Source organism: Leucoraja erinacea, chromosome 33, assembly GCF_028641065.1.
Source record: "Leucoraja erinacea ecotype New England chromosome 33, Leri_hhj_1, whole genome shotgun sequence".
NCBI lineage: Eukaryota > Metazoa > Chordata > Chondrichthyes > Rajiformes > Rajidae > Leucoraja > Leucoraja erinaceus.
Window position 1 is genome coordinate 7,890,360 of NC_073409.1, and position 26,744 is coordinate 7,917,103.

The following is a 26,744-nucleotide window of genomic DNA, read 5'->3' on the forward strand; positions in this document are numbered from 1 at the left end:
GACACAATATGCTGGAGTAACTCAGCGGGACAGGCAGCATCTCTGGATAGAAAGCAGCTTCTCCACCACGACAAGGTGACAATCCATGGAGAAGTGAACTGGCAATACCGGCTCTAATGTGACCCTCTAGTTTGCCTTCCCCTTACTGATAGAGTGAAGAACTAATTCTTCACCTATTCCTTTCTCCAGAGATGCTGTCTGACCCACTGAGTTACGCCAGCATTTTGTGTACATCTTTGATATCAAGAAGCAGGAGAAGACAGTGAACCACCTCCCTCAAAGCACAGAGAGACCGCCCTGCAGGTTAATGACCAACGCGGGCTTTTGTCAGGGGCACGAGATGTGATTCCTAGACCCGAGGACGGACGAAGGAGAAACATAGAAACATAGAAAATAGGTGTAGGAGGAGGCCATTCGGCCCTTCGAGCCTGCACCGCCATTCGATATGATCATGGCTGATCATCCAACTCAGTATCCTGTCCCTGCCTTCTCTCCATACCCCCTGATCCCTTTAGCCACAAGGGCCACATCTAACTCCCTCTTAAATATAGCCAATGAACTGGCCTCAACTACCTTCTGTGGCAGAGAATTCCACAGATTCACCACTCTCTGTGTAAAAAATGATTTTCTCATCTCGGTCCTAAAAGACTTCCCTCTTATCCTTAAACTGTGACCCTTAGTTCTGGACTTCCCCAACATCGGGAATAATCTTCCTGCATCTAGCCTGTCCAACCCCTTAAGAATTGTGTAAGTTTCTATAAGATCCCCCCTCAATCTTCTAAATTCTAGTGCGTACAAGCCGAGTCTATCCAGTCTTTCTTCATATGAAAGTCCTGACATCCCAGGAATCAGTCTGGTGAACCTTCTCTGTACTCCCTCTATAGCAAGAATGTCTTTCCTCAGATTAGGAGACCAAAACTGTACGCAATACTGCGTGTGTGGTCTCACGCTGTACAACTACAGTAGAACCTCCCTGCTCCTTTACTCAAATCCTTTTGCTATGAAGCTACACATCAGGCGGGGGGGGGGGGGGGGGGGGGGGGGGGGGGGGGGGGGGGGGGGGGGGGGGGGGGGGGGGGGGGGGGGTAAATGTTGGACCCGCCCTCTGTGGCCCAACATTCACAAGCCATTGTACATTTCCTAGATCACCGTCTGTTTTGATCTGCTCTTTTCACACCTTACATCTTCTCTGTACCCTTCCATATCTCGTTTCCCTTCCCCCTAACTCTCAGTCTGAAGAAGGGTCTCGACCCGAAACGTCGCCCATTCCTTCTCCCCAGAGATGCTGGCTGTCCCGCTGAGTTACTCCTCATTTTGTGATTATCTTCGGTGTAAACCAGCGCCCACGGTTCCTTCCGAGACACCTATCTCGCCGTTCCAGTTCCACCTTCATCTTGGAAGAAAAGCCGGGCTGTTCTCGACTCGTCCCGGCCGGAGTTAGACCGCAACCCGCATAGCCCCAGCCGCAACCCGCATCACGCCCCAGTCCCCCCAGTCCCCAGCCCCAGCCCCAGCCCCAGCCCCAGCCCCAGCCCCAGCCCCAGCCCCAGCCCCAGCCCCAGCCCCAACCCCAGCCCCAACCCCAGCCCCCAACCCCAGCCCCAGCCCCAGCCCCAGCCCCAACCCCAACCCCAGCCCCAACCCCAGGGATATATTGCTCACAGCTCCGTGGCGGAACTCTCCGTCCTATTTCTGACACCATAGCGGCGGTTGGACTAGTGAGTGGTGTCAATGTAGCGCTACCCCAGGGGCACAGACTGTGCGGCGCAGCTTCCAACACATCTCCCCTTTCCCTCATTGCATTCCACTTGCTCAGGGGAGCCCGGGGTTTGCGGTTCAGGCGGGCTGGGATTTCCAGGAGTAAAGTTTGTAATTGCTTTGTAATCGCTGTCCCCCTCTCCTCTCCCCCCCACCCCCCCCCCCCCCCCCCCCCCCCTCTCTCTCTCCCCCGAGGCCAATCCATTGGATTGAATGTCAATGACGTAATGCGGGAGAGAAACAATGTGATCCCGAATCTGTCGGCACCATCCCACTCCCCCCTCCCCCCCCCCCCCCCCCCCCCCTCCCCCCCTCCCCGCCAGCCTGTGACCGCTCCCCCCGCCGATCATGCAACTGACTGGCCGCTCCCGGCATCGCAGCGACGTCCGGCGCTCCCATCGCAGGGCACCAGCAGCGCACTGTGTGGCGATGGAGAGGAAGGAGACGGGCATCGTGGACCGGCTGGCTGCTGGCTCTCCTCCCGGGAGTTATTGATCCGTTATTGGCTGCGGATGAATCGCGAAGCAGGAGTTCAGGAAACAGCACACGGTATGTAGCGGGCAAGCGGTGGCTCTGGAGCCGGGTCGGGGCGTGAAGGCAGGCAGGCAGGGGCGGGTGCGCTCGGGGCAACTGCAATGGTATGGACAGGGTATGTGCGGGGAATTAGTAGGGTCCAAGAGGGGTCTGTAGGGGAGAGGGGGGGGGGGGGGGGGGGGGGGTACAGGGAATGGACTGGGGATGTACATGAGCGAGTGTCAGGCGCTGAGGCTGCACAGAATCTGATGCATAGATTCAAGGCTATGAATGCACAGAGCGTGTGACTGGGGTTTGAATAGTATCTCGGGACAGTGCGCACTATTCCGGCGCTCTAATGAGAGGTGTCGACCCTTCAGACCCCGAGTCATTTCAGGCTGAGGCCGGAGTGAACACAGCATTGGTTGCTTCAGTGTGTGTGTGTGTGTGTGTGTGTGTGTGTGTGTGTGTGTGTGTGTGTGTGTGTGTGTGTGTGTGTGTGTGTGTGTGTGTGTGTGTGTGTGTGTGTGTGTGTGTGTGTGTGTGTGTGTGTGTGTGTGTGTGTGTCTTTTTTTTTTTAATTAAAGGCGTAATTTGAGGGAGTTGTAATCCGGGATAACATGATACCCAGCACATTGGGGGAATGTTGGAATTCAATTTATTTGCAATCTGTAGATCGCGGACGAGGAAAATGGAAGCAGCCCCGGAATACTCACTGTTCCTGGTGCGGATCTTGGAGGAATTGGACGCGAACCGCGGCACGGTCTCCTACCAGGACCTGTGCAAGCTGCTGTGTGCCCGCTTTGACCTGACCCACCTGGCCAAGCTGCGGAGCCTGCTGTTCTACACCGCCTGCCTGGACCCCAATTTCCCGGCTACCCTCTTCAAGGAGAAACTGCGCTGCAACGTGGAGAACACACAGTCCAAGAAGATCATGGTCGCGGCCGACATCGTGACCATGTTCAACTTGATCCAGATGAACGGCGGGGTGGCGAAGGAGAGGCTGCCCCACCGGCACCCGCACAAGGTGAGGAAGAACGAGTCCTTTGAGTCGTGCCGCTCAGACACCGAGATCTGCCGGCACCGCTCGTCCGTGTACGCCTGCGACCACGACCCCGGCTCCGGCTCCGGCTCCGGCGAGCCCGCCGCCTCCAGGCGCCCCAGCAGTTCCGACTGCAAGGACAGCCAGCGCTTCATCTGCACCTCCGACCCCAACTTCTTCTTGGGGGTCAGGAATGAGGGGACACCGGAGCATAACGGCAGGACCACCTCGCTCGACAGACTGCAGGCTTCCCCTACTTTTAACGGGATCGACCCCCAGGACTGCGTGATGCAGTCCACCTATTTCCCCATGGACCCCGGGCAGGATTCCAACTCCGACCAAGATTCCCCCACCAGGAAAACCGACAGGAATGGGGCGTTTGATTCCAGCGACGAAGCTTTGTCCATCAGCCCGTGTGGGGAGGCGAGCAACGAACTCGAGGACATGCTGCCCTGCGTGGGCAAGTTGGTGTCCATGGGCAAGGAGTCAGAAGATGAAGACCAAGAGGCAAACATCCAGAACCACTCCTCTCGCTTCTCCACCTTTTTCAGCAGCAGCTTTGAGATGCCCTACAACAATCCCTACTGTGATACCATCCCGTCCAGTAGCCACGAGAAAAGGTACGTCAAGCACGAAAGTTTGGACGATCTGCAGGGCTCCACCTACTTTGGCCCAAGCACCATCTCTCAGGAGCCCCGCAACCTGGGCAAGCAGACCAAACCGCCTCCTTGGCTGCTGAAGAGTTGGAGCCTCAACGCGGAGCAAGCGGATGACGGGGAGAAGTATTTCAGCGAGGGCAAGGGCCAAGGTCATCAGTATCAGGGAACGACCAAGGAGGATCTGGTGGCCGAGGCGCGCCAGAGGCAAGCGGCGGCGGCGGCAGAAGCAGTCAGCACCATGGAGAGGGCTAAAAGCTACTTCCAGCAGGCGGAGGAGACAGTGCGCTTCCCTCCGCCCGCCGCCGACCCCTCCGGCCTCGCCAACCCCAGGAAGCTGAAGGAGAAAGGCTACAAGCCGTCCAGCCTGGAGCAGACGTCCAGCGTGGGCACCCAGACGGAGCAAGCGGCCCGCGGCCGTGCTCAGCCTCAGGGGCCCGGCCGCTGCCCCCGTACTAAGCCCGGAGACAAGGCGCCTGTCCGGCAGTCGGACGAGGAGTCGGAGGGACTCAGCGACGATATCAGCGATATCTTCAGGTTTCTGGACGACATGAGCTTGAGCGGGTCGACGGGGCTGGTGCAGTCGTGTTACAACAGCAGTGGCTCGCTGTCGCGGCTCCCCAAGGCGGAGGGCGGCAGTCCCGAGAGGACCCCGACTAAAGCCAGCTCAGCCCAGACCGACTCGGCCCAGAGCCACCGTCCCAGCCAGGCCGCGGACGATGAGCTGAAGGCCAGCGTGTGCAAGCTGGTGCTGAGGGTGGGCGAGATGGAGAAGAAGCTGGAGGGCCTATCCGGGGTGAGGGACGAGATAGCCCAGGTCCTGGCCAAACTCAACCACTTAGACCAGAAGATCCAGGAGCCGCCCGCAGATCGAGTCTCGCCCGACAGCAACGCGGACAGTCTCCGCGTCAAAGCCCTGCGCAAAAGTCTGTTCGTCCGGAGATCGTCCAAGTCCCTCACCGAGGAGAACAGCGCGACCGAGTCCAAGATCGCCAGCATCGCCAACTCGCCCCGGGACTGGCGAGCGCTGGGCTGCGCTGGCGAGCCGGGCCACGCCAAGCGCCAGGGCACCGCCGACAGTAAGGACTGGCAACACAAGCATAAAGAGGTATTTGCACCGCTCCCCGCTGCACCCCGTCCCGCCCCGCCCCATGAGCGACTAGTCGGGCAAGATGGTTCGGAATTGTCTGGAAATGTTTAGTGTGTGGAACACAGAGTGAATGAATGAATGAATGTATTAATGGATGAATGAATGGATGAATGAATGTATGTATGAATGAATGTATGTATGAATGAATGAATGAATGAATGAATGAATGAATGAATGAATGAATGAATTGAATGAATGAATGAATGAATGAATGAATGAATGAATGAATGATGAATGAATGAATGAATGAATGATTGAAATGGATGAATGAATGGATGGATGCATGAATGTATGAATGAATGAACGATTGAATGAATGCTTTATTGTCAAGCCACGGTGGAATTCCTTGTTTCGCTAACCCAAGGTGTGCAAAGAGTCGGCACATAAAGGGCACACGGACAAAGTTATAAAGTATCCACGCCAGGTCCCTCTTTGGCCCCCCCCCCCCCCCCCCCCCCCCCCACCCTTTGTCCCCTACCCTCACAGCGCTTCCCCCGTGTCCTCCGTTGTTCTGCCCAGACTCAGGGGACAGGCAGGCAGCAGCTCTGGAAGGCATGGCCTTGACCATGGTTAGTATGTGTTTGCCTTTAGTAACACTGCCATTGTGCAGACACCGACCCAAAGGGTGGGTGCATGTTTCTCAGTCCTCTGACCAAACTCTGCACAAGTTAATGGGCAATCGCTACATAGTGTTGTTGGGGTGGTTGGTGATGAGTCCAAATGTTAGCAAAAGCTTGCAAAGGACAGCAAGGTAGAAGGCACTCATAGGGAGCAAAACTAAAACATGTTGTAATTGTAAATCTAGTGCTATGAGTCCAGCTTATGTGCTGAGACCACACATAGTACCTGGTTCCTGCAACCCCCACTACATGAGCTCATCTTTGGCACAACGTCTGCCATTCACACCAAGTCTCTACCAATATTGGCATCACTGGGCATCACTGCATGTTGGTTAACAGCAGGGCCAGTAGTGGTAGTTATCAATAGCTAAATGTCCCTGGAGCCTGTCAGAGATTTGGGGTGCACCAGGAGCAATAGGTGACTGGCCTCGTGTAGAAACAAAGAACGGCAGATGTTGGCTTGCATAAAAGAACACAAAGTGCAGGAGTAACTCAGCAGGACAGGCAGCATCCCTGGAGAACATGGACAAGTGACATTTCGGGTCAGGTCTGAAGAAGGGTCGTGACCTGAAACATCACTTGTCCACATTCTCCAGGGATGATGCCTGACCCACTGAGTTACTCCTGCACTTTGTGTCCTGGTAAGTGGCCCCATCTGGAGATTGAATCCAGTGGATACATTCTGCAGAATCAGCAGAAATAGACCTGGACAAACCGAACGTTACATCCATTTTCCAGATTATCAACTACAGTTGAGATATCTATTTGAAACTTGCACCAAGTTGATTACTGCCCACGTATGTTATTAGAGCTGTGCTCCCGTTGCAGCTGGAATACTTACAGCTGGAAAAGAACCAATGGTACAGTTTTCTCTTTCCAAAATCCTTCAACTCATACCCTGACTCCAGTCTTCAGTTTGAACAGTGAGAGATTGAAGAAGATGCAATACAGAGTCAGTGTTAATCCAGGCCCATCACAGGAGTGACCAATAAGAAAACGGTGAATCCTTGTGAAAGTTGTTGGAGTGGAGTCAACATAATGGCGAACATTATTAGGAAACATAGGAAATCAAAGTTAGAGTTACCCAATTGGCACCATGCACCTAGCCTAGTGTTCAATAGGTTTGCGTCTGCCAGGCCCTGTCAGAAGGGGGGCAATGAGTGCCATTTGGCATGGGCCTCATGCCTCTGCTTCAAAGGGATCTTGATTTGGGGGTCTCTAAAATTGAGGGGCCTCTGCTTGATCTTGGTTTGGGGGCCTCTAAATTTGAAATTGGCCCGGGCCTTAGTTCATCTAGGAGAGGGCCTGGCGCCTGCTATAAAGGAACAGGGACTCCCATCCAAGTCAGGCTGACTCATGCCTTAGAGGGAGAGCTGGGGGTGATATTTTTGCTGTTATTTTTCTCTGTCACCGAGAGAAATAAGAATAATAATATCACCTGCAATGTCATGTGGGTCGCTATTGTTGCTGTGTGTTCTATAGCCACTGTATCAGTAGACGAGGAGTGTTGTGTTTTCACTCTATAAAATTGGTGAGAGTTCCGGCAGATTCCAGCGCAGTGTTAAAGAAAGAGTGAATGATTCAGAAAGTGAGAGTTTTTGATAGTTGCAGAACCCACACTTTCTATCTTACTTTTGTATGTGGCAGTGCTGATATAAATATCCTGCTTAAACATCTTTCTAAATAGTGCTGCTAAAATTGTGAATGTTTTGGGAATTCAGTGGTGGGAGAAAGTAATGTTCTTTGAGGTATTCACCCCACGAAGCAAAAGATTTGCGAGTTATACTATAAGGCCGTGTTTTGTTCATTGAGTTTATAAGGCAGAGATGTTATTGAATTGGATTACCTTAAACAATAAAGGAATTAAACAGGGTAGATGCAAATAAGCTAAATAGTCCGAAGAAGAGTCTCGACCTGAAACGTTACCCATCCATTTTCTCCAGAGAAGCTGTCTGACCCGCTGAGTTACGCCAACAATTTGTCTCTATCTTTAACACAATGACAGATTACCATTAATGTGCTTTCAAACTGTGGGTAATTTAAATGTGGAGCACAATCTCTGTAAACCTTGGACAATTTTTCAGTGCGAGAATGGGTGAGGGCAGTGGAAATAAGGAGCAAAGGCAAATAGATGGAATTAACCTGTTCACTGCCTAGTTTTTTTTTTTCATTATTGGCCATGATCCGAGTATACTCCTGGGTGGCACTGAACAGGTTAATGTGCAGATCATCTATGACGGAATGGCAAAATAGTCTTGCAATGGTGAATATCTGGGGCTAACAAATGTGAATGACAGAATTTAGATTTTAACACATATACATTCTCAAGATATGGGAATCTCTTTCAGGCTTATAATCTTTGTTATGTCCACTATGTTTAGTCACCTTTCTAATATCATGCAGGGTGAAGTAGTTCAGCAAGTACTGACGTTTATCAGGATGGGAATTTGACATGAAATCAGGCAGCAACAACTGCAAATCCAAATGCACCACACGCATTGGTTTCCCTTGCCAATCCTATTAATTACAATTTCAGAAAACGCTAACAGACTTGTCATGCATGATATACCTGTCATAAATCTTTGTTGACTCAGCTTAACCTTATTGTTGACCTTATTGTTATCTCTTAAATACCTGGCTGACATTTCCTTAATAACTGATTCCAACATTTCCCTATGATTAATGCACAGCAGCTTCCTGATTTCTGTCTTACCTCCCCTTGATGAGGCAGTTATATTTATTTTCAATCTGTGGGAACTGTTCAAGCATCGCTGGAATTTTAAAAGATGACAACCAATGTACCCATTATCCCCATTGCCGCATCTTTCAAAAACTTGCAGGACACAAATAATCAGGTCTTGAGGATCTATCAGCTTTTGGTCTCATGCGTTTCTCCACTCCTTTATGTACCAGCGCTAATATCTTTTAGTTGCTCAAATACAGTGACTCATATTACCGTTTGCAAATCATTGCTCTGTACATGTAAATGAAAGCTCGTACAATCTTTTTTTCACCAGATTACTCTCATCTGCTGTTTTCTTTTTTAACATCAATTTCTCAATTAGTTGTAGAATTCTGATTTTTTTTGTTCAATCTTCAGGCTTATTTCTCTTTTTGGCAATATGTAAATCATTTTTCCGCAGGTTAACCCTTTTTCTACATTCTCTTGTTAGCCACTGTTCGACCACTCTTCCAGCTGAGGTATGGTACATTGAAGAGAAATCTATTCTTTAATTGCTTTAAATGTTAGCCACTGCTTGTTTGTGATTATACCTTTCAATGCAGTATCCAGGTCCCCCACAGCCAACTCATGACTCACACCTCCACAGTTCACTCTGTTTAGATTTAAGACCTTTTGAACTAAATTACTTGCAATTTTCCATGATATTATGATCAGTCTTTCTGAAAGGCCCCCTAGCTTGCAGATTATAATTAATCATTTCTCAGTGCACAGAAGTGAATCAAAAATAGTCTGACCCGTCATTGATTCCTTAGGATATTGATCTTGAAAATCATCTCATACATATTTCATGAATTTGTTCTTCACACCGTTGTTGCTACTTTGGATGCACAAATTTGTGTAGATTAATGTCCCCCATGACCATTGCATCACCTTTGTTATCTGCTACTCGAATTTCCTGATTATACTCTGCCTACATATTGTTACTCTACTTAGAAGCCTGAATATTTTCTGCCCCTTGCCATTCCATAGCTTCACCCAAAATCACTTTTTCTGATTTTCTGAGCAAAGATCTCACATTTTATTACCACTGATTCCCAACCTTCTTATGCATTATGAAACATTTAATTCCCAATCCTGGTCATGTTTTAATTCTTGATTTAAGATACAGCATGGAAACAGGCCCTTCAGCCCACTGAGTCCAAGCCGAGCATTGATCACCCATTCACACTAGTACTAGTTCTATGTTATTCCACTTTTTCATCCACTCCCGACACATTAGGGGCATTTGTTTCTACATTCTCCCAGTACGTCTCTTCGCCTCATACTTTGTGTCTTCAGCACTCAGTACATTTTTGGTTCTCTAGTATATCTGGCAAATTTGTGTGTCTTCATCTACGAAGGCAGATGCAAAGTAATTGCTTAATTCCTCCATTATTTCTTTATCCCCCATCATACATTCACTTATCTCTGTCTCTTGGCTTCACTAGTCTTTTCCTTTCTATACGTCTATAAAATCTCTTTCAGTCCATTTTTATCTTTCTTGCCAGTCCCATCTCATATCTATCTTGCCTTTCTGAGTTCTTAAATATTGCAAATCCTCTGGCCTATTGCTACTGGTGGCGATTATAAGCCTCCCCTTGCATTTAATGTTATGTTTATTTTTTCCTGCCAGCCACAGAGAACTATTTGTCCTGTTGGAGTTTTGTGCCTTTAATTTTTTTTGTAACTTATACATTAGTTTATAAGTTTAGTTTACTTTATTGTCACGTGAAAGGAGGTACAGTGAAAAGATGTTATTGCGTGCTACCCAGCCAGTGGAAACACTACACATCATTACAATCGAGCTATCCACAGTGTACAAATGCATGATAAAGGGAATAATGAATGAATGGAATTAAGATAGCTAGTAGCTCAGAATAGTAAGATTAAACGAGAACTTACCAGTTTGAAGTTTGATCTTTATTTTATGAGGAGTTACGATGAGGGATTACGTGAAGACCCCGCCAGCACACATGCGCTACATTCTTCAAAGCAGCGGTGGGAAATCACAGACAACAGTCGATGAAATAAACATAGTAAGATAAGAAGAACTAGAATACCAGTTGACCTTTATGATAGAGGGCGGAAGCGGAGGGCACGTAATCCCCACGGCCCTTGTAGTTGGGACCTAAAATGCTGGCGAAACTCAGCGGGTGCAGCAGCATCTATGGAACCTTGTAGCAGGGATCCTTGCGGTGTCGGGAGCCGGGATTTCCCCTTTGAATGCTCCCTCGGTTTTGGGCTTCCCCCGAGCCGGCGTGGCTTAGTAAACGGGGTTTCCCTCGCGGCCCCTGATAAAGAGCTTCCCCGCGATTCTGTGGTCGGCTTCGGATATCCCCGCAATTCGCAGGCGGTCCCTGGAGAAGGGAGCGTGTGGCGCTGGGGTTCCGACCACGGACCTCCAGCAGGAGCTCTGAACGCTTCCTGCAGTAAAAAAGAGACCTGAAAAAGTTAAAAACATACCTTCAGGTCCGAGCTCTCTCTAACTTCTACAGGTGCACAGTAGAGAGCATGTTGACCGGTTGCATCGTGGCTTGGTTCGGCAACTTGAGCGCCCTGGAGAGGAAGAGACTACAAAAAGTAGTAAACACTGCCCAGTCCATCATCGGCTTTGACCTTCCTTCCATCGAGGGGATTTATCGCAGTCGCTGCCTCAAAAAGGCTGGCAGTATTATCAAAGACCCACACCATCCTGGCCACACACTCATCTCCCTGCTACCTTCAGGTAGAAGGTACAGGAGCCTGAAGACTGCAACAACCAGGTTCAGGAATAGCTACTTCCCCACAGCCATCAGGCTATTAAACCTGGCTCAGACAAAACTCTGAACATTAATAACCCATTATCTGTCACTTTGCACTTTATCAGTTTATTTATTCATGTGTTTTTGTAGTCAATGCCTATTATGTTCTGTGTGCTGAAGCAAAGCAAGAATTTCATTGTCCTATCAGGGACACATGACAATAAACTTGAACTTGAGCTGTTGGAAGCAGAGCTCCAACAGCTTGTCGTTTGCGCAATGCGAGAGACGATATGTAGCGCATGCATGCTGGCGGGGTCTTCACATAGTCACTCACGTGACTCCGAAGTAAAATCGCTCTTTAGTTGTTGATAGGATGGTTCAGTTGCCTGATAACTGCTTGGAAGAAACTGCCCTTGGATCTGGAACTCTTTAAATACTAATCAGTACCTGTCCACTATCAATATGTTCTCTCAATCAACTACAGCCGTGTCCTGTCTTGCCTTCAAGGTTGCCTTGGATTAGATTTAACATCTCAGTTTTGCAATGAACTACATCACTTGCAAACTCAATGTCTCATTCTTTATATTAGAGTTATGGAGTCAACCAACATGAAAACATGCCCAAGGCTTCCATGTCCTACATCAAGTACCTATCTACACTAATCCTATTTTCCTGTACTCAGTCCACAGTTTTCAATGTCATGCATTCAGGTACACATCAAAATGTGCCGTGAGTGAGTATGGGTGTGAGTGTAGAGGTGTAGGTGTGTGTGTGTTAGTGTGAGGTGTGAATATGGGCGTCTGTGCAGGTATGAGTGTGTATATGGGTGTGAGTGCAACTGTGTGTATGCGTGTATGGGGGTGTGAATACGTATCAGTGCAGGTGTAGGTTAGTGTGTGTGGGTGTGCATGTTGGCATGGGTGTGAATGAGTGTGAGTGGGCAGATGTTGTGACTGCATGTGTGAGGATGTGTGTTGGTGTGGATGTGAGTGAGTGTATGTAAGCATGCATCTGTTGGTGGGGAGAAAGCGTGGTTGAGTGTGGGTATTGGTGTGGGTGTGAGTTGGTGTGGTTGTGTGTTAGTGTGATTATGGATGTGTGAGTGGGTCTGGGTATGAGTATTAGTGTGTGGATGTTCTCAACGTAGATGTGGAAGGAGTTTTAATGTCACATTATATCCTAGGAAGTTATGGGAAGTTATGACTAGGGGAACTCCAGTGCCACATGCTTGGGACGATGAGGTGCAGATAATGCAGCAAGGTTTGCTTCAACTTTGCTGGAAGTATCTCAGCACAAAGAGTGATGGAGACTCTTGCTGACGTACTGACTCTCCTCCGTCCGGTGATTACTACCTTCGTTTCTGCTTTTACACGGATTGCACTTTGATAGAGTGGAATGAATCATGTTCCCAGCAGATTCTCAGCACTTTCATTTTTATTGGCTAATCCTGCAAGGTCATTGAAGTGTTTCTTGCTTTGGATATCCATTTATAGTTGCTTACTATTGGCACCGATCACCAGTGCCAATTCCCAGCCAACTCGAGTCTCTTTTATTGCCCGTAACTCTTCAGGCACCAGCAAAACATTGCCATTTGGTCCTCATGTCTGCTGCATTATCTCCAGTATAGTTAGAGACATACAGTTATACTGCAGGGAAACAGGCCCTTCGGCCCAATTTGTCTATGCCGACAAAGGTGCCAACACAAGCTACTACTGTTTTAGTTTGTTTACCCCATTTCCCTCTAAAGTTTTCCAACCCATGTAATGCACCCTGGGTAGGGCGTGGATAGAGTGGATGTGTAGTGGATGTTTCCACTAGAGGGAGAGTATAGGACCAGAGGTCACAGCCTCAGAATAAAAGGAGATGAGGAGGAGGAATACAAACCAAAAATTGACAAGGTAATTTATTCCAAATATCTTGTCACTAAGTTGATTTTGGAGATCATGTAATGGTAAATCATGATTTGACGGAGAACAGGTTGACCCTTTGAATTAATTCAAACCTGGGGTCAAGGAAAGAGCGTTCACGTCACGGCCCTGTTTCCACCAATCTTTCCACCACCATGCACAAGAAGTGCAAGACAGACATCTCCTTCTTCTTCTTCTTGCATACAGCATGCACAGCCTAAAGTTGTAGGGCAACTTGTTCTATTTGATCTTATTTGATTGTGCACACCAGGTTAATTGCATTCATCGAAACAGGGCGGACCACGTGAAGGTTGCAATCTCCCACCCCAAGGCAGACATCATAGTAAGCGGATGCCGGGAAGTGTGTTCAGCACTGGCTGAGCAACTCCTAATCTTGTGTGTGAACTCGACAAGAAGAAGAACTCAAACCTGACAAGTTCCTTTGACTTTCACTGTTAAAAAAAAAATCAAACTAAGCTATGACTTCTCACTAGTGGGAGAGTCGAGGACCAGAGGCCATAGCCTCAGAATAAAATAACGTACCTTTAGAAAGGAGATGAGGAGGAATTTCTTTAGTCAGAGGGTGGTGAATCGGTGGAATTCTTTGCCACAGAAGGTTGTGGAGGCCAAGTCAGTGGATATTTTTTAAGGTGGAGATTGACATATTCTTGATTAGTAAGGGTCTCAGGGGTTATGGGGTGAAGGCAGGAGAAAGGGGTTGACATGGAAAGATAGATCAGCCATGATTGAATGGCAGAGTAGACTTTTGATGGGCCAAATTTCCTTATTCTGCTCCTAGAACTTATGAATTTATTATAAGGCAAGAAGGTTTTCATCTGTGGCAGGGAGATTGATGTGGTGGCAATTTGCATTTATATACACACCAACATGGTGTAAGAAATAGTGAGACACAAAATGCTGGAGCAACTCAGCAGGACAGGCAGCATCTCTGGAGAGAAGGAATGGGTGACATTTCGAGTCGAGAACCTTCCTCAGTCCGAAGAAGAGCCTCGACCCGTAACGTCACCCATTCCTGTTTTCCAGAGATGCTGCCTGTCCCGCTGAGTTACTCCAGCATTTTGTATCTATCTTCGATTTAAACCAGCATCCGCTGTTCCTTCATACACAAGGAATAGTGAGATACAGGATAAGATAGTAAGAGCTTTATTCCAACCCTGAACACCAGCAGGACCAGTAACGCTGAAGGGCCTTGTCTGTGCTTGAAACTCTGTCTAGCGGTGGTAAGGTTTAAACCTCCTGCAACATCAGTCAGATGTGCTCCAACACAACATTTTTATTAAAGCTGATTGTTCATTTCAGTTCATCACAGTAGTTTAAGTGGAAACAACAGATCCTCGGTTTGATACTAAACCATGTTCAGTAAACCACTTGTGCAGCAAAGCGGGTGGGAAAATGCAAGTATGGTGCTGCAGAGCTCTATTGCAAGTGTGCCGGGCACTGCATGCATGGTTCTGCAACAATATCCTTGGTAGCATTGGAGAGATTAAAGAGTGCTTTGGTAAAGAGAGGTTAAGATTAAGAAGGGTCACAACAGGAAGGTTTAAACTAAACACCAGGAATATTTAGCAGGTCAGATAGCATCTGCGGAGAAAGAAACAGAGCTTCAAACTGTCTGCTTCTCTTCATGCAGATGCTGCCTGACATGCAGCTTCTCCCAGGCATTTCCTGTTTTGTTTCAGATTTCTTGCATCTGTGGGTTTTTACTCCAGTGGCTGACGTTGATTGGGACATTAGGTGCCTGTGGTGATGTTTGGGGAAGGGCGGTGGTCGACCCCTGAACCTAAAGGTATTGTAAGGTCAGGTGGTAGCAAATGTAAGATGAGGGGGTAACATAGATATGGCCGTACACGGGGGTGTGGGATAGAGTGAGGGGGATGGGATTGGAACACTGTGGAAGAGTGAATGAACAGGATGTTGGTGAGCTGTGGTGCACAATGATGCAAAGAATCGAAGGGACTTTGCTGAGTGGCGTCACCTCCAGTGTTGCAATAGGACCAGGGGTGGAAATCCTGGAGGTGGGGGGGGGGGGGGGGGGGGGACGGGGGGGGGGGGGGGGGTGGACACATGTCCCCCCCCCCCCCCCGCCCCTGCATTGAGAGGTGGGGACGAACCCCCCCCCCCATGTTTTGTCATCCGGACTTTATCAGCTGCTTTCTAAGGGCTGAATCGGCTCATTCGCGGGGCCTTTCAGCGCCCGGCATGGCTTAAAATCAAACTGCTGCATCGAGTCGATCAAGGCTCCCATTGTTGAAGCCCCCGCCGGCCGATGAAAGACCCCGTGAACAAGCCCACGGCCGAAGCCCTGCGTGTGTGCGCATGCTCGCGTGTGGCCGCCAAGAAATCTTGTCCCCCGCATGTTTGACAGCGATTTCCGTGCCTGATATAGGACGACCATCTTGTCCCAAGAGTGACCAAGAATGGTTGCTGATGGGACAACTCAGACTGGATTCCATAAAGATTAGATGCATGGGGAATGATGCCGTCCTGTGCAAGCTGGTGCAGGAACTGCATTACAACGCAAGGATGGTGCAGAGATGGAAGTGAACGGGTTGGATTACAGGAGTGATGTGTAATGAACTGGAACTTGTGGATCAGTGTGTTTCAATCCAGAGATCTAGTTTAGAGATACAGCATGGAAACAGATTATTTGGTCCATGTAGCCATGGCAACTATTGACCACCCAATCACACTAGTTCCATGTCACCCCTACACACTAGGGGCAATTTGCAGATGTCTTAAAATAAACTTTATTAAACTACAAACCTGCACGTCTTTCTTGGGATGTGAGAGGAAACTGGAGGAAACCCAAATAATCACAGTGACAACTCCACACCGACAGACAGCACCCGAGGTCAGGATCGAACCTGGGCCTCTGCCGCTGTGTGGTAGTGGCTCTACCAGCTGCGCCACTGTGTTTAGGTCAATTTAGCGATACAGTGCGGAAACAAGCCCTTCGGACCACCGAGTCTACACCGACCAGCGAGCAACACAAATTAACACTATCCTACACACACTGGGGACAATTTACACTTATACCAAGCCTATTAACCTACAAACCTGCACGTCTTTGGAGTGTGGGAGGAAACCGAAGATCTCGGAGAAAACCTACACGGCATGGGAAGAAGATACAACCTCCGTGCAGACTGCACCCGTAGTCGGGATCAAACCCGGGTCTCTTAGCAAGCCCTATTAAGACAGCATCTCTACCGCTGCACCACCATGTTGCCGCATGTGTGGAAGAAACAAGCGTGATGTAATTAGATTTCAAATCTCCTTTATATGGTCTGCGTAATGAGATTCAGTGGCAAAGCAGAGGGCATGTCAGCAATTGAGTATTGATTAGATAGCAGAGTGTAATAATGGTCTGTGAGAGGAGGGTGGAAGCATGGGATTAGGATGCTGACTCATAGTGAATAAACAGCAATGTGGATGGACTGGTGGGACTGAATAGCCTGTTTCTATTGTGCAATCATTCTGTAATTCTGAGAGCATTGATTGCCACACTGTTTTGGTTGGACAAGGTCAATCTCAATTAAGAGCCCGCTGTGGGTGGCATCAGGGCATAAACAAACTCAAGATTTCAAATTAGGCGTCTGCTGCTGATTAGCTGACGGGAAGCCTAGTAACAGGAGTGAAATAACGGCTCAGCCACTCATGAATTATTAATAACGTTGCACTAGAATTAAAACTAAATTAAGTTATTGTCCTTGAAGCGCCACTTTACCAGTTACAACGCACTGACTAAACGCGCCAATTCTCCACGTTAGTTTGTTTACCTAAACCAAATTCCATTATTGCTTGCCGCGTTCTGAAAATGTTCATGGGAGTTACAGACCCAATTGGACTGAGATCTGCTCACAGTACTTTTATTGTTACAAGGGACTTGGGGCCATAAAGGGAAGTTTTTGAAAGAATCCAGGAAAAGCTTGGCACGTTAAGAGCTCCAACAGTGGCTGTAGAGAAAGGAACAGCATTATGTTTCAAATCAATGGCCTTTCATGAGAATGAAATAGTCATAGAATCATTGAATCATACACCATGGAAACAGGTGCTTCGGCCCAACTTGTCCACACCGACCAACATGTCCCATCTGCACTAGTCCCACCTGCGTGCGTTTGGCCCATATCTCTCTAAACCTGTCCTATCCATGTACCTATATAAATAATTCCAGCCTTTTCTGTCTGTGTCAGCATTACTCATGCAAGGCCAGACTTTAACCCTGAACCTACAGGTAAAATTGACCCCAGTTCAATCATGGCTGATCTACCTCTCCCTCCTAATCCCATTCTCCTACCTTCTCCCCATAACCTCTAACACATGTAGTAATCAAGAATCTATCTACCTCTGCCTTAAAAATATCCACTGACTTGGCCTCCACAGGCTTCTGTGGCAAAGAATTCCACAGATTCACCACCCTCTGACGAAATACATTTCTCCTCATCCCCTTCCTAAAAGAACACCCTTTAATTCTGAGGCTACGACCTCTAGTCCTAGACTCTCCCACTGCTTCTGCTGAAACCTAAACTGTGCATCAGTGAGCAGGTTAATGGTGGGTAAGTCCCATGTATTAGTATTTCTGGCATCATCTTCCATCACTTTGCTGATGAACGAGAGTGGATTAACTGCGCCGTAATTAGTTGGAGTTGATCTCTCCTGCTTCACACGAACAGTACATATCTGGCCAATGTTCCTCATTTTCCACATCATAGGCTAAAGTAACTGTAGTGGAACAGCCCTGATCTTATCAAATATCCGGCAGACTTCAGGATCTGAATGGCCAACAACTGCATATATTTCTTATTTTCTTTGTCACGTGAAAAAAGACATGTTGGGAAGGAAATGAGAACAAAGGAAATATTTTAAAAGGTAATAAAACACAAAGTGCTGGAGAAACTCAGCAGATCAAGCAGCATGGGCAGAGGTAATGGATGTTTTGGATCAGGGCCCTTTAGACTGATTCTATTAGGAGGTAGAAAGCTGGAAATTAGAGATGGGGGTGGGATTATATTATATTATATTATATTATATTATAATCTAACATAGATATAGATATTATATAGTTATACACAATCTACATTGTATATAAATATAATACAGATTGATAGATTAGAATCTATTATCTAGATGGTAGATTATATACCTATCACTTGCCACCATCTGGCAGGTGATAAGTAAATACACACGGAGTTGTATCAGTAAGAAAGGGACACATTGCTCTCATCAGGCAGAGGAAGAGAACTTCTTCAAAGTAGTCATACTTCGAGGAGATTTCACAGTGGAGCAGTAAAATGGTGATACAAGGAACTGCAGATGCTAAAATCTTGAGCAAAACAACGTTTTTGAAAGGTAGGCTGTCCTTCAGGAAGGAATGTTACACAGTCCGGACAGGATTATTAAAGCTAACAGAGGGAGGTACGGGGAGATGGAAGAGTTTCTAGCAGCAGTGACTTAGTCTTGTTTAAACAGGGATCTTGCAAATATTACAAATCCGTCTAAAAAAGACGAATTAGGTAAATCTAGTCTTTAAGGATTGGGGAAAATTTTAGAGTTGATAACCTGGAACTAAATTAATTGCGATTTAGAAGCATGGAAAAACTGATGGCATGCAGAGTTTTATTGAACACAAATGACATCTAACAAAGCTGAGTGAGTTATTTGAGGAATTAATGGAGGGAGTTGATAAGGTTCATGTGATTTTCTTTGTGTGTGGATTAACTTAAGTAAGATTTTTGATGAAGTCAGCAAAATTGGAGCTGATGAATTGAAAGGGGTCCTGTGAATGTGGTATCATCAGAAAACAGAGAGGTGGTAAGCAGCTGTTTATCTGAATGCAGGGAGATACATGGATTGGTGATCACATCATTGATCTTCTCATCTATATTAATGGCCTGGATAAGGACACAAGGGGCAACATTGAAAAATTGAAGATGACACAATGATGCACAGAACTGTGATGAAAACAGGAACAGGTTTAAGGAGAACATAAACACCCTGGTGAAATGGCAGACAGATGGCAGTTTTAATTTAAGGCAGAAATACGTGAAGTGATGCATTTTCCAAGTGCCGGCACTGACTCAGTCTAAGAGCTGCCTAACTTGTCCCACTCCCCTGCTGTCTTCCCATTGCTCTGGCAATCATCTGCCAACTTGCAGTCTTTTTGGAAATGCATTCCAGATAATAACATGATGATGTTGGCATCTGTTCATCTGCGAGAGATGATGGGACGGCTTTGACGATGTCCTGCTTGGAGAGGGGGATGGTTTATCTACGTTGCGTTTCCTGCCTGGATCCCTTGAAGGAAGGACACGTTATGATGTGACTCCAGGAAGGTTTTTTCCAGGTTGCCCATCGCTATTTCAAAAGCATTGTAAATTGTGCAAATGTTGTATTCCGTGCTGTAAGGAAATTATCTACCTCACTCTCTGGTTCATGTTACACGAGAACTGGAACCCTCTATTATTGACCTCACTACCAGTGAAAATAGTTTGGAATAACTTAGCACATTTTCTTTTAACTTCTGCATTGTTCCATTACTATCAGGCCCACTCTCAGTAAAAGCTGGTGAATAGCGAACAGGACTATAAGATACAACTGTCCCGACTGTGTCACTTAGTTGGTCATGGTCAATAGAAAATGATTTCTCACGCTGTCCACTGAGATTAAGAAGAAATATGGAAATGTTATGAACTAGCAAGATTGTTTATGATTAAGAAATGACTATTCATTAGATTAGATTAGATCCTTTATTTGTCATTCAGACCTTTCAGTCCGAATGAAATGTCGTTGCCTGCAGCCATACATGTAATAATAAACAACAAAACACACATTAAACACAAATTAACATCCACCACAGTGAGTTCACCAGGCACCTCCTCACTGTGATGGAGGCAAAAATCTTAGGGTTACTGTCTTTTCCCTCCTCTTCTCCCTCTGCGCTGAGGCGATATGTTGTTACTGAGCTCCACGAACGGGCCGGTTCAAGCTCCGCGGCCCGGGGTGGTCAAAGCTGCCGCCCTCCAGTCCAGCGGACGCAGCTGTTGCCGCGGGAGCTCCAGAAAACAGGCACCAGCCTGTGACCTGCGAGCTCCCGATGATGTCGTCCACTGGCCCGCGGCCAAGCCCCGGATTCAGGTTAACGCCGCCTCAGCTACCGGAGCACCGCCTCAGCCCCGCGCCGCGCCGCTCTGTGTGAGCTCTGCACTCGCTTATAATCCTTTAGAGACAGATTCATATCCGGAAGCAAGAAAAGCCAATCTGGAGTCGAATAAAATTAATTTGGGTATACCTGTAGACTTTTGCTGTTAAACTTCAAGGCAGTGACTAGCTGCCTGTGCAATATCGGCAATCCAATTTATTAATGAAGCACATAGGATTTGCCTTTCGTTGTTAGTAGCTCAAGTGCACACTTTGTAAGTATATGAACCACAGCTCATGCCAGATTTCTCATTAATATAGCATGTACTTGACTGTCAACAAGCCCATCTGTGACTATTGTACAAGTTCTGTGCATTTCTGTGCTCAGTTTAGTGGCAATTGAGTGTTCCTCTCTAAGGAATGTCCAGTCCAGTAAGATTGTGTAGGAAGGAATTGCAGATACTGGTTTATACCAAAGATAGGCACAAAGAAAGACCATTCGGAGAAGCCCCCAGTTACTCGAGTAACTCAGTGGGCCAGGCAGCATCTCTGGAGAAAAAGGATGGGTGACGTTTCAGGTCGGAACCCTTCTCCAGACTGCTTTGCTTTTAGCAGTCTGAAGAAAGATTCTGCTCTGAAACGTTACCCATCCTTTTTCTCCAGAGAAGATGCCTGACCAGCTGAGAGACTCCAGCACTTTGTGTCTATCTTCTGTCCAGTATGATTGCGTCATTTTCCTAAAAACATCAGAATGAGATTCTAAACAAAGACTGTTCCCACTTGTCAAGATCGGTGAGATCAATAGACAGCGTAAGAATTCTCTGAAGAAAATATCCTAAATCTTGTTGGATTGATTTACCCTCACATTTCCCACTTCTTTATGATATTGAAGGAGGGCATTCAGCCCATCAGGTCTATTTGAGCTCCCAGGGCAATCCCATTAATGGTCAATCTGTTAATATTGGTTTCTAAACGGGTATACCATCAGTATTTAGCCGAGGTCTACTTTTGCGTAAATATACTACATGTAAATAATACCCAGCATCAATCCAAGTTTGAGCAATCATCAAGGGAGATGTAAACCGGGTGCTTCCCAGAATGGTCAACGGTTGTAACTTGGTTGGAAATGTGGCAGGTCAGGTAAATATGCCTTTCATTGACTACATTTGCTGCTTGGAGCATTGGAAGGAAGAACCTTTGTGATAAGTCAACTCTCACATTCACAATGCAAATCAGCAGACTGTATAATGCTGATAATCTGGAAAAATAAAACAGAAATGCTGGAAAAATCGGTGAATCATCTTCTTGTTCCGCTGCATTCCATCTGGTGAAGAGTCTCCCATGGAATTGTCTGACTGGGAGCTCAGAGATTTGGAACTCACAATGATGAAGGAACAATGATACATCTCCAAGTCCGAATGGTGTGGGGCTTGGAGAGGAACCTGGTGAAAATATTCTCATGCACCTATTGTCCTTGTTCTTCTTGGTAATGGAGATTACGGGCTTGTGAATAATTGCTGGAGTATTCTAGGCAAGGAAATGCACTACACTTTGTCAATGGTGCGCAATGGAGTCACTGTGTGCAGTGGGTGAAGGGAATGAATGATTAGGGTGGTTGATGAGATCTTAGTCAAACTAGGCTACACCGTCCCACTATGTGTCAAACCACCTGGTTCTCTCCAAATAAAGAACCCAGAGATCACTTCAGGTTTTGGGTGCTTTGATCTACTACTTATGCTGATGCCTTGTTTTTTCATTTGGTTTACTGCTGCTTGTAATGAGATGAGATTTTCCTGTTCTTCCCATTGGGTCTCACTCCTTTCAAATCTTTTCCAGGGGGATCGCCGTTGCGTCATTTCACAGTCACATCGGTCGTCAAAGCCCGGGAAAGACTCCCTTTTAATCGAGCAGGTCTTCAGCCCTCACATGTATCCCAATTCCATGAAATCCCACATGAAGAACAACCCGTTGTACACGGATCTCCGGCTGACCGAGGTCCTGGAGCAGAAGCAGCCGCAGCCATCATGGGTCATCGAGGAGTACAACAGGACCAGTGACAAGGTAGCGTTAACAGCTCTGGAAATCCTGGTGAAGACCGGAGTCAGTGTCTTTATTCTGCTATTGTGCTTTAATCTTCTGTTAAATTCTTCTGAAGTCAGACTCAAGAGAAGACAGCCTGCAGAGGATTAGTAGGAAGATAGACACAAAATGCTGGAGTAACTCAGCGGGTCAGGTAGCATCTCTGGAGAAAAAGGGTGGGTGACGTTTCAGGTCGGAACCCTTCTTCAGACTGAAAGTAGAGGGGGGGGGGGGGGGAACTGGAGGTAGGAGAAGGCCAGAATAAATCAGATGACCAAGGTGGAGCCCATAATGGGCCATTGTTGGTTGAGGAAGATGTGATACCTTTTGTGGCCCTTCTTCAGACTCAGTCTGGCGACTTGGTCAAATGGATTCAGAACTGGCTTAGTGATAGAAGACTGAGGGTTGTGGTGGAAGGTCAATATTCAGGCTGGATTTCCGTGGCCAGCGGAGTTCCATAGAAATCTGTGTTGGGACTCTGTTGTTTGTGGTATACACAAATGACTTGAATGGAAACTAAGCCGTGTTGGTTAGTAGATGACACCAAGACTACTGGGGTCGTAGACTGTGAGGAAGGCTGTCAAAGTATACAATGGGATATAGATCAGCTACAGAAATGGGCAGGGAAATGGCAGATACATTTTAATCCAAGCAAGTGTAAGGTGTTGTAATTTGGGAGGTCAAATGTAAGGGGAAAATATACAATTAATGGCAAGACCTGTACACAGCATTGATGTACAGAGGGATCTTGAGGTCCAAGTCCAGAACTCCCTGAAAATGGCCCAGAAGTAGATAGACTGGTGAAGAAGATATATGGTATACTTACCTTCATTGGTCAGGTCCTTGAGTTAGTGAGTTAGGAAGTCATGATACAGCTATATGACTTTAGGAGTATTATACTGCATATACTGCATTAGGAGTATTATGTGCAGTTTTAGTCGCCCCATTACAGGAAGGATGTGGAGTTTTTGGAAAGAGTAAAGTGAATGTTTACCAGAATGATGCCTGGGTCAGGGGGTATTTGCTACAGGGAGAGATTGGACCGACTTGGATTTCATTTCTCCGTTGAGGGGGAGACCTGATAGAAGTGTATAAAATGATAAAATGGTAAAAGTATATAAACAAGCTCACTGGCCACATCCAAGAACATATAAACTCTGTACAAACAGCACCCGTAGTCAGGATCGAACCAGGGACTCTGGTGCTGTAAGGCAGCAACTCTACCATTGTGCCACTGTGCCGTCCCAATAGGAAATACCAAAGCATTTCTCCATTCCTGATTACTGGGTAAAGAACAGATAATGATCAACTCTTCCAGTTCCAGGCAGTGTGCAGTGGATGTGAATTGCATCTAATGTATTCTCCGATGTCATGATTTTATTGTACGATCCTCTTCCCCTGATTGAGATGCACGTTAACTTTCAGCTGCTCTGGGTAATTGGCTGTAGTCTGATCAATATACAGCACAAACTCTTCCCTCATTGTCTCCAGTCTGTGTATTAACTGAAGACATGCAGTTTCATTTTTTCCATCAAGTACCCTCGCAATTGAATCACGCAGCTCACTGTGTCTCAGAGCAAGTCCACATATTATCCCATGTGGGAGGGATCCCATCTGCCATATTACATTGCAGCTCAGGCATCTTATACCCTGTCAATATTGATTTCTCCAACTTCCAGTCACCCTTGCATTCCCCCTCCCTCCATCCCTCCCCCACCCTAGTGGATGTGCTATCTTTTCACTATCATCCTATTGAGTTTCGCTGTCAGTATAACTTGTTATCATCTTCCCCACAGCCAACAATGGACCATTGTGGGCTCCACCTTTCCTGGATCATCATTCCTTTTTGCATATCTTTCATTCATTTGTTTTATTTACCTTCTACATCCCTCCTTTTCCTTTAAGTCAGAAGAACAGTCTCGATCCGAAACACCACCAAAGGCTGGGTTTTCATTTATTGGAACAAAACAAAAGAGCGTTATTATAAAATAACTCGCACTGTACAAAAACGTGCTGCTGGAGGAACTCAGTCAGTGGTACAGGGATTAATGGCGTTTCGTGACAAGCTCCTGCATCAGGGCTGAGAGTTTGGAGGGGAGATCACTAGGATGAGGAAGTGAGGGGGAATGAGGCAGGAGCTGGTAAGCAAGAAGTGGACCCAGGGGATGAGGGAGTTAATAAGCAGACAAAGTCCACATTGGGGGAGGGCAGTGAATCAGACAGTGGGCCCTAGCTTATGGAAGGATCATTCGGAAGCCTGATTGTTATCAAAGAAGCTGTTCCTGAGACTGGTGGTCATTATTGGCATGAATCCATTAACATTTACCTACATTTGGGACGTAGTCGGATTGGGTTACTATTGTTTAAGACAACCCGCTCCACTTTGTACACTCAGCTAAAGACAACATTAACACAAATTTCTGTCTCGTTTACAGAATCAAGAATCTTTGAATCCGAATAACTTAGAGTACTGGATGGAGGATATCTACACTCCGGGATATGACTCCTTGCTGAAACGGAAAGAGGCAGAATTCAGACGGGCAAAAATCTGTAAGATTGCTGCCTTAATCGTAGCAGCGGTCTGCACAGTGGTTTTGGTCATTGTGGTCCCAATTTGCACTATGAAATCTTAAAGTTTTTAATAATACTTGTATGAAAGCGTCCGAATAAATGTCTGAAGTCTCAGATCAGTACATGCATTTGGGACTGATATTTATCACTGTTTTAACCTTTTGTGTGCTCTATACATGGTCCACTGGATCAGACCGTAAGGTTTTAATCTTCACCAGTGAGCAACAAGTTAAAATGTTTGCATAATCTTCCTCCTCTGTGCAGTGTTTTACTTCAATTACTGGAAACAATCAGACTGATGACTCCATCAGACAAGGTACAAGAGTACTGTGTCGGGATGGAGTTATCCAGTTTGCAGGCAGAGAGTCAAAATGTTGATGGGATGCTTAACTGAACATGCTGACAATGAAACAAGGTACTGGGAAAATAACAACGTGAAGATAATTGCCACTTTTCACAATGTCTGAGATCAGTTATATTTTGGCAGCAGAATTTAAAGTAGAATCATTTAGGCTGACATTTACATCTGCTGCAAATGTTAGGGATTGAAGCGGAGGCTCCGTCTTTTATATTGATCTTCTCTGGGGCGTTTCTGCCGTTGCTGGTGGGAGTTTCACCTGTCATGCTGGGTTCAGTCCCTCCAAACCTCAATGTGGACAAACCCTTGCCCTCCACAGAAGGGCAGCAAAGTGTGGTCACCCTGCAAACAGCTTCTTGTGACGACAGGGACAATAGGTTCATTTGGTTCCCAGGACTCTGCATCGACCACAGACACATCTGGTTCACCTGCTAATGAAGTTAGGTTCCATTGGAACCAGTTTGTGCACATTCATCTGTCACAGAATGAGAAACAAATCTGACAATAAAACCCTTTGGGTACATGTGAGTACATGCCGAAGATAGACACAAATTGCTGGAGTAACTCAGTGGGTCAGGCAGCATCTCTGGACAAAAAGGATGGGTGACATTTTGGGTCGGGACCCTTCTTCAATTGTGTTCCCTCTTGCCTGACCTTTAAATTCCTCTGGGCAACAGTTGCAAAGGGATGGAGTTGTTTATTGTACGCCCCAACCTTCAGACACATTGGCACCCATGTTCTGAACTTGGTGAGCTGAGCTTTCAGGTTGTTACCTGCTCGTTCAGCTTGTTCTAGCACCTGAGATAATCAGGAGTGCAGGCTGGTAACTGGGTGGCTTAGATACAAACCGGAGACTGGTGGGTCGAAGCTTCTGTCTCAGTTACCAATGAAACTTAAGCGAAGGTGAAGTGAAAATAGCACAGAATGAAAACCAATGAATTAGTCACATGAAATAAAAGCAAGTAATTGATGAGAAAGTCTGAATGAAGAGAATTGAGGAGGAGAAAGGGAAAGGAAACAATAGTTTAATAAAATCACAGGCTTATTGTGTAGGAAGGAACTGCAGATGCTGGTTTGTACAGAAGAAAGACATAAAGTGCTGGAGTAACTCAGCAGGTCAAGCAGCACCTCTGGTGTAAAAGAATGGGTGATCTTTCAGGTCGGAACATTTCATCAGACTGAATGTAGAGGTGGGGAACTAGGTGTAGGTAAAGGCCAGAACACATCAGGATGGCAACAGGTGACCCAGGAAGGGTGGAGCCCATACTTGCTGATTGGTGGCTGGGGAATAGGTGATAACGAGAGGGATTCAGGGATGCGAACAGGGGAACTGGTGTAGCCTGCAGTCTGTGTCTTCCCATGCTCATGTGGGCTGAGCGAGCTAACCTCCTCACAGGGATGCCACTGTGTGAGACACAGTGAGGTCTCAGACGAACCCATGCACCCACCTCCGACTCTCCCTCTTCCCTCCC

General features: G+C 46.8%; 1 protein-coding gene across 1 annotated transcript; it reads left to right on the plus strand.

Annotated features, from left to right (window-relative positions):
- The first annotated feature begins 2,060 nt into the window (after nucleotides 1-2,060).
- minar1 (membrane integral NOTCH2 associated receptor 1) lies at nucleotides 2,061-26,744 on the plus strand. The gene is made up of 4 exons (XM_055661164.1): nucleotides 2,061-2,307; nucleotides 2,947-5,077; nucleotides 22,101-22,325; nucleotides 24,779-26,744. Exons 2-4 carry the CDS (start codon nucleotides 2,963-2,965, stop codon nucleotides 24,974-24,976), a joined length of 2,538 nt encoding a protein of 845 aa, XP_055517139.1. The 5' UTR covers nucleotides 2,061-2,307; nucleotides 2,947-2,962; the 3' UTR covers nucleotides 24,977-26,744.